Source organism: Ctenocephalides felis, unplaced genomic scaffold (genome assembly GCF_003426905.1).
Source record: "Ctenocephalides felis isolate EL2017-DRISC unplaced genomic scaffold, ASM342690v1 CF-g0.4_SCAFFOLD_01492, whole genome shotgun sequence".
Taxonomy (NCBI): domain Eukaryota; kingdom Metazoa; phylum Arthropoda; class Insecta; order Siphonaptera; family Pulicidae; genus Ctenocephalides; species Ctenocephalides felis.
In genome coordinates this window covers 53,282,865-53,291,991 of record NW_020537646.1, presented here as the reverse complement: position 1 = coordinate 53,291,991, position 9,127 = coordinate 53,282,865, and the positions used below count along the sequence as shown (strand labels likewise).

General features: G+C 31.7%; 1 protein-coding gene across 1 annotated transcript; it reads left to right on the top strand.

The window, feature by feature from the left end:
* The first annotated feature begins 3,174 nt into the window (after positions 1–3,174).
* LOC113371389 lies at positions 3,175–8,828 on the top strand. Its single transcript, XM_026612017.1, has 3 exons — positions 3,175–3,237; positions 3,443–3,693; positions 3,771–8,828. Exon 3 carries the CDS (start codon positions 3,786–3,788, stop codon positions 8,826–8,828), a length of 5,043 nt encoding a protein of 1,680 aa, XP_026467802.1. The 5' UTR covers positions 3,175–3,237; positions 3,443–3,693; positions 3,771–3,785.
* Positions 8,829–9,127: the final 299 nt, after the last annotated feature.

Genomic DNA, 9,127 nt, shown 5'->3' with positions numbered 1-9,127 from the left:
TATTCATTGTTAAATTAAATTTATTATTTAAGAAATCAATTAATGGTTGAGATTCTTCTGAACAAAAATTGACATTGAAATCTCCAGCAAGAATTAATGGTATCTCGTTGTGATTAGTGTTTAAAAGTTTTGCACCCTCATTAGAAAAATGAAGTAACTGCTGCTGAAGAAATTTAATAATATTTGATATGTTTTTATTGGAAGAAATGTAAAGGACGACTATAATTAATGTTTGATTCTGAGTGTTCACACAGCGGACAACTGCAATATCACCTACTTGTGCAATTTCATTAGGAATATCTAGTAATATTGTTGGCGCAATAAACTGCATAGGAGTGGCATTATGAAGAGAATCTGAACATGAATGATAGACAGCTACACCACCTGCTCTTGAGTTTGATCGTTTATTGTATTGAGTAACGCAGTAATAGTTCTGAATATCAATTCGTTCTTCATTATTAATCCAAGTTTCCGAAAATAACAAAAACGTACAACGTTGTAGCACTTTATCTTGCAGATCGGGCAAATGAGCTCGTAAACTTTGGCAGTTAAAGGAAAACAATGAAATGTCGTTCAAACTTATTATCTCACTCAATTTTTCTTCTTGTGTTATTAATCTACAAGTTGAAAGTCTTTGGAACTCAGTTTGTAAGTCCATTAATTCTGCTGGCCGTTTTCTTCCATGATAAAATTTTTTATCGTTGTTTTAGAAATGATGAACAATCCATTAATGCTGGTAACTCGTGATAATGCAACAAATAGAAGCTGCTGATTATGTGTTTTATTGTATTCATATACAATTTCATCAAAAGTACCACCTTATGATTTGTGTATTGTGAGTGCACAAGCAGACACTAAAGGAAAATGATTTCTTTTGGCAAATATGATTTTATTTCTATTCATTGGAATAGATGAAGATCTCCTGAGAATCGGCACAGCGTGACGATAATGATGAACTTCTACGTTTATGGTTTGAATTTCCCGGTAAGATAGGTAACAAAATTAGGAAGAAAGCTTCACATCGTATTCAAACTCTTAATATCAGTAGGACAGCTGTGCCGATGCTCAGGAGATCTTATTATTATTGATGTTATATGATTATTAAAAGATGATTTTTAAAATTCAAATATGATGTTTTTTTATTTTTAACTTAATTGCCTACTCATACAATATTAAAAGTTTTACTTCAATCGCGTGTGATCCTTACGCGCACTCTTTTTTTGTGTATTATGTCTTTCTTGTAGAAGCGCATACTTGATTTCTTACACAATTTCCAAGAACTGACCTCTTTCCTTAAAGTGTATTATGATTAGACTCATATGTCAATGCACTATGTAGTAATGTAGTAATTATGTCCTCCATATGAGTTTGAGAATATTGTCTAAGGGCTATGCATTTGAGAGCAATTCTTGATGAAATCTTTAATAACAAACATACAAACACAAACGAACAAGAATCGCCATTTTGTAAACTGACACAAAAATAACACTGACGTTTCTTAGGAACCAACATAATACATATGAAAATACTTTTTCATCGGCTCACTAGCGCCAAATCTGCGACTACAAATGGACCCCTAAGTATTCCTTCTGAACGAGGATTTTGTTCTAAGTGAAAAGGCCCTGGTCGTAGTGTAGCTAGCGTAGAGAACATACATATAGACTTAGTGTAATTATAGCGAATAAAGTTTTTTTTTTTTTTTTTTTTTTTTTTTTTTTTTTTAATAATTTTTACAACTGTCCTGAAGCGGACAACAAGTAAAATTTTTGACATGAAACTGAAGGCGTTGGCAAAATACAAATCATCTGACCATTGCCAGTGAATTGTCGAAGGTCTTATCTATTGTTGATTAATGCAGAAGAAATTTTCTTTTTAATCGGGCCCTGGTAGGGTTGTTCTGAAGTTTTCTCGCGAGCAAGTTTGGATGTTCAGCTAGGCGATTTCTATATTTGTGTGAGTAAGCGATTATTTCATCCTTAACTGTGCTAGTGCCTGTGTCTTTGTGTATTAACCAATTTGGAACATATTTTGGTGCTTTCAAAATTTCTTTTAATAACTTGTTTTGAAATCTTTGAATTATTAAGGCGTTTGAGTTGGAAGTTGATCCCCATAGCTGTATGCCGTATGTCCAAATTGGTTTAATGATGGCTTTATAGAGGTAAATTTTATTATGAGTGTCAAGTTTTGATTTTCGTCCAAGGAGCCAATGATATCTTCTTCTGGTTTCTTCTAGCTGCTTTCTCTTTTTCTTAATGTGTTCTTTCCAGGTTAGTCTCTTATCCAGGTGTAAACCTAGATATTTAACTGTGTCTGTTTGATCTATAATTTCGTCATTAAGTCTTACTGCAGGACAAGTCCCTTTGCAAAGAGTGAAAGTTAGTTCTTCCATCGATTTCCGACGTTATTTTAAAAAAATGTAATTACACAATTGAGAGGGGGTGTCATCCCCTCGGGGGGTGATGGCGCAATCCGAATTGTTTTCACTTTTGAACTTGAGGGTTAGATGAACCTAATTCCAAAATTTCATTCAATTCGGAGCACAGTAAAAAAATTCAGACATAAAACGCTCCGTTTACTGCACTATTTCTACGTTTTATAAATATTATCTATAAAATATGAATTAGTCGAAGTTGGTTATTAAACAAACTAAATAAATTAAAAATTGAGTACCACAAAAGGGCCTCATCGGATGATTTTGCCACGGGCCCCGGAGGGTCTAGTTACGCCACTGGCCCAACCCATGCCCAACCAATATCTTTCGAACGGTTCATGAATTTTCAAAATCGATGATGAGCTAAAACGTGGACGAAAATAATTTGACACTTTTTTGCTAATTACATAGTGAGAGCTCAGCTGATCATCGCACAAAATATGTATATAACCCTATCGCACAAAATATATATATATAACCTTACTTTATGCGAGATACATAGAATAGGTGTTTTTGAGAATTCGTCGTCAAAATGTCAAAAATCGACCGCACGCATACTTTTTCCAAATTCGGTCCCGGCTTTAAACTTGGAGAAAACATAAAATTAGAAAAATGATAATTATAAAGTGTGGACAGTATAGTCTATTTTCCAAGTGTCTTATATGCTCTATGGCGCCATTTTAATATAACCTTTAGAGTGTGCTTCATTATTCAATGCAATTCAATGTTTTATACAAAGTGATATAGTGCTCGTAGTGTTGTCTTTAAACATTGATTGTATTTCGTGTAATTTTATATTATGATAGGTAAATATTAAAAGTGAAGTTAATTCAAAATTTATATTGTACATTTACAGCGCATTCAAAAATAAATTTAGATCATTGAAATATACAGTGTCATTCGTGTTTGTTATTATGGTTTATTAAAAGTTTATCATTTTCAAGTCTTTTAATATTATTTTACGTAAATTCAAATTAGTGATGAAAAATAATATTTGATTCATATTATTAGGTAAAACTTGTATTAAAATGTCATATCTTGAGCTAGCAACTTATTTGTTTGGTTAAAATAAAGTTGACATGTATGTTCCATCGTTATGTTAATATTAAAAATGTGAAATATAGTTAGCAGCATAATTATTGAAATATGGAAAAGTAACATTGGGGATATAAAAACAAACAAACATCAATATGTCTGCTATGGTGAATTAATATCTAAACAGTTAGATGGTATCCCAATCATATTTCACTCTTTGAGGATAGGTATAATTTTCATGATTAATATATGCCACTTTATAATTATGCATATATTGTAATGTCATGTCTAATTTAATTTACAGATAATAAACAAGGTAATGGATAATACGAATGTCATAGAAAAATCTTTGCCAATGACTTCAGCTATTTTACAAGATAAATTAAAACCTGGATTGAATTTCAATGGCCATGACTTAAATTTGGTTAAAATAAATGGGAGTGAACATGACAACAAGACAAATGTTGTACATACAGATAATAGCTTGTCTATTGAGATTTGCACTGAAGCCTTGGATAATAAAACAAAATTAGTTTGCCTTCCTGAAGTAGGACTGAAAAATAATTTGAAGAGACCCCATGTTACAGATTGTGATGATAAAGCTGTGGACGATGCTGAATACAAAAATGATCCTAAAAAACGTACTGTAAAACCATCTATTAATTTATTAGATAAACATCAATGTGACACAAGAATGAAGAAAATTTCACCTATTGATAGTTTAATTTTGTCAAAATTACAAGATGATCCTAATACAATGGATGCAGAAACCATTGCTGCAATAGGTAATGAAGCAAATGTCAATAATTTTAAAGTGCTACGAGATAATCATGATCAACTTAAGAAAATTACTAAAAACTCTAATGGTGAAAAACAATTGGAATATGCCCAATATTTAGGTTTGCAACCATCTGTGAAATTTAAATGCTTTAGATGTTCTGAAAATTCATTCCCAAACTACAACAGTTTAAAGGAACATCAAAAAAAATGTCTTCTAGAAAGAAAAATTGTACTGCAGTCACCAGTTCAAAGTTCAAGCCAGGCTCAGTCAACTAATTTTCGAATTACTCGTAAAGTGTATTTATGTTCAGCTTGTGGAACATATTATGAAAATTGGAATCTGTTTCTTCATATGCAAACTGTTCACAAAAGATATATTTGTCTTTTTTGCTTAGGAATGTTTTCTTATGCAGAGAAGCTTTCTTCTCATCTTGAAAGTAAGCATAATGTCATAGAAAAAAAAATTTCTGGAGATGATGAACTGATGAAAGTATACAATGGATCCTGCTTTTTTATGTGTTGCACTTGTGAGCATGTCTTTACAGAAAGGGATAGTATTTCTGAACACTGCTGCAGTGATTATCAGAAGCCCTGTGTATTTTGTGGTTTAGTGGGAAACCATAAAAAAAATTGTAAAGGTGCTTTAAAACAAAAGACTAGTAGCAATACAAAGAATAATACAATTTCATCAAAATTGTGTAAACTTCAAAAACAAAAACTACGATCTAAATTGGGCCAGGAAGTTCATATTACAGGCGATAGCATGCCACCAACTGTTGCCGACTCTGCAGTAACTTTTGATGAACCGAACTTTAGTCCAGCTGCTTTATGTGTTGTTGATATGGATGGAAATAAAGATAATGTGGAGAAGGAAGAAAATATATTGTCCGAAGAAAAATTTTCTAATGGCATTAAGAATATTAATACTTGTGATAATAATGTGATCACTGTTAATAAAGATGATGGATTATTAACTGATGATGATAAGAGAAATTGCTTTAATCATGATGTTGATATATCAGAAGTGAATGAAAAGGATCATGAAATTAATATTTTGCAATCAGATGGGAATGTTTCTGTTGAAAACTCGACGAACATGTTGAAAGAACAATATGTGAATTTACAAGGAACTGGAAATGAGTTTTATACCAATAATAATTCAAGTTCTGTAGATTCTATTATGGAAGATATATCTAATGTGAATGTGGATAATACAAAATTAGTCAACGATACTGAAGATGTTATGAAATCATCTGAAGAAAAATCTAATGGATCTATTGATGATAATTTATTAAATGAAAATAACAGTAATGATAATGTGCAGGTATATGATTCATTAAAAACTACCATCAAAATTCCAAAATTGACTGTGAAATTGCCACGAGGTTTTACTGATATAGAATTAAATACTTCTTCAAATTCTGATAGCGAGAATGAAAATTTAACAATCAAGGCAACAGGTAATAATGTACATGGTAGCACCTCTTGTGGTAATGATGATAAATCTGATGAAAAACTTACTGATAAAGAAGATGATCTTAATGAAAATAATGATGGTGAACAAATTGATTCTGAAAATAATGAAAATACTTATATAACAAATGATAAATTAGATGTGAGCACGAAGCTTAATGCCAATAAAGAAAATGATAAGCAGCTCTCAACAGCTGACAACAGTGACAATTTAATAATTGCTGGAGAAGATGTTACGATTTTTGAAGTTACATTGGATCAACCATTACACAAATTGCCTGTAGTAGATCTGATGAAAAAATGTTTAAGTATTACTGTACATTCATGTTTATTTTGCAATCATGTACGAAAAATAGCCATAAATGGAAAACAAATAGGAATCCATTTAATGGCACAGCATAGATTTCGAGCTATTGTAGAAAGTATAACTGCAGAAGAACTGTTACCTGAAACAATTGTAGCACGCATTACACAAAGTTTATCGGAATTAGAAAAAGTGTACTTTAATCTGGAAAATTATGATAGTACTGATAAAACTCTATTTGTACCTTATGATGGTTTTCATGAATGTTTTAGATGCAGATTTATAACATCCATTCATAAAGAATTATATTTGCATAATCGAAAGTGTCATCAGAAAGCAATTGTTCTGTGCACTATGTGCAAAAGTACATTCTATACATATAGTGAATTGTTATGTCATTTATGTCCAGGTACGTATGAACATACTGAAATGCGTGAACTTATATATAGATGCTGTTTGTGCGACTTGGATAATTTGCCATCTGCATTTCGCCTTATGGTTCATTTGCGTAAAAGGCATCATACTTGTGATGTATGTTTAGAATCCTGCACCGACCAATCTAGACTTTCAAATCATGTCTGGAAGCATAAACTTCAACATTTGTGTTATCGCTGTGGTATATCTTATCGAAACAAGCCTGATATCACCAAGCATTTATTTTGGAAACATGGTACAGAAAGCGTTTTATGTAAAAGATGTCTACAAAAAAAATGGCCTCACGTTTATCATTTTTGCATTTTACCAAGCTCATTTGTGTGTGAGGAATGCGGTTTAAGTTTTACAAAAGCAGTAGCCCTGAAGGTTCATAAGAGATTGCATAATGACTATCGTCCTTATTCATGTGCTGAATGTGATAAAAAATTTGTTTCTAAAAAGCTGCTTGTGAAACATTCTAAATTGCATATTGCACCTCTGTTGACTAACATTAGTAGCATTAACAATGATGGAGTTCTTAATGAATCAAAAGAATTTATCTCAAATAATTCATGTTCGATCACTTCTGAAAATTGTGATAATTATTCACAAAAAGCAAGAAAAAATAAAAAAAGTCATAAAGAAAGTTTAGAAGATGTTGTTGCTGATTTGCCAGCATTGAATTTATCAGAAAGTGATAGTAGTGATGAATCTGAAATGGAAAATAAAAATAGTACGGAGTCAAAAATATATGAATCAAAAAGTATTATGCAAATGGAGATTGGCGAAGAAGAAGTCAACCCAGTCCCAGTCATGTTGGATATATGGGATAATTTTAAAACATATCAAGCAAGTATTGATAAAACTGAAAATTCATATGGTGATAATGTTGATGAATTGAATACAGTCCCAATTTTGCATGTATGTCAATCAGATCATGATTATTGTGACTTTGATGATATTATACAAAAGTCAAAAGGACCTCATATTGACTTTAGCAATAGTGTGTTAAAACCTTCTCCTAAAAAAATCAAGACACCAAAGCGAAGAAATCGTAATTCATCTTCATCAAGTAATAGTTCAGTTACTAGTTCAAGTTGTTCTTGTGGTGAAAATTGCAGTTGTAGTAGTTCATCAGGAAGTTCTTCTAATTCTTCAGGTTCTAGTTCTGAAAGCGAAAGTTCAAGTTCAGAAGGCAATAATAAGAGAACAAAAACCAAAAAAGAACTTCTCACTACACAAGTATCAGATATTAAAGATATTGATGATGAAAAAATGTTAGAATCAATATCTGAAGATAATCATAGTAAATCTCAAGAATTACCAATATTTGAAAGTGATCTAGATACAGATGAAAGTGAAACTGATGAAGATTTTTATGATGAATATCCACAACGGCTTGCTAATAAATTGATGGCAGAAAAAAGGAATCAACTAATTTTATTAGCTTCTTTAGGCTCGTCTAATGATGGTAGTAGTGGTGGTACTGCAGATTTAAGTCGTACTTCTACCCCCAGCTTACCTCCTGATGAAAAGCTTGTTGTGAAAAAAGTTAAATCTAAAAAACGCAAAAAGGATAAGAGAAATAGAATTTGTGATTCTGCTGCACCAGCAATGGTTAATATACCAATTATTCCACCTATATCTTTAAAAATTAACATTCCAAAGAATCCTGAAATCATGAATCAAAATTCAGAACATCCTGTTAAAATAGTTGTTTCAAGACCTGTAACACCAAAAATAGATTTAAAGCCAATACCTTCTGCAGTACAAGCAATACCACCTCTTGTTGTTAAGACTCAAGTGGGAAATTTACTACGAGAAACTGACGACAACAAGCGAGCCAGCAAACGAAGACGTATTCCAAATAAATTTTATGGATATTCAAGTGATGAAGAGACTGGAATGCTAAAGCCGCAAGCTCCTCCTCAACTTACTTGGCATAAAGAAGACTTACCAGAGCAGCCGCCTAAAATAGTAGAACCTCCACCAAGGGTTCCACCGTTGCCTGTTCATCAGATTTTAGCTCAACAACAAATATCTGTAATGAAACCATTGAGTGATTTAAGTGATAATGCTAAGAGCAGTCCAAGTGATGAATCATCTAGTGATGAAGGAACTTTACATATAAGTCAGCCAACAGTTTCCTCCAATATTCCAGGCACAACAATTTCTTCAGCTAGCATAAGACAAGCAAAAGAGGGAGAAAGTGTCTATTGCTACTGCCGTTGCCCATATGATGAAGTTTCTGAAATGATTGCCTGCGATGGTGCAACATGCAGCATTGAGTGGTTTCATTTTGAATGTGTTGGTATAATGGTTCCTCCTAAAGGTAAATGGTACTGTCCAGAATGCAGGCAGAAACACCCGCAACAAGATGATTTTTGTTAAATTTACTGTATATTATGTCTAAATATACATATATATATATATATATATATATATATATATATATATATATATATATTTACATATACTATAATACATATTTTAGTTTTTTTGAATAGCTCAAGTAATGAAGTTTTATCATATATGCATATTTTTAATATGTAGTTATTTTAAAAAATAGATATAACAAAATATGCTAATAAATCAGCATATGTTTTATCATAGAAGTGAAAAAATTAATATTAATTCAATTACAATTTCATTGTAAATTTTCTAGCTCATAAGACACTTTATTGCAACAT

What these genes read in the sequence shown, in the direction of transcription:
- LOC113371389 (XM_026612017.1), top strand. Translation starts at nt 3,786, where the DNA reads ATGGATAATACGAATGTCATAGAAAAATCTTTGCCAATGACTTCAGCT.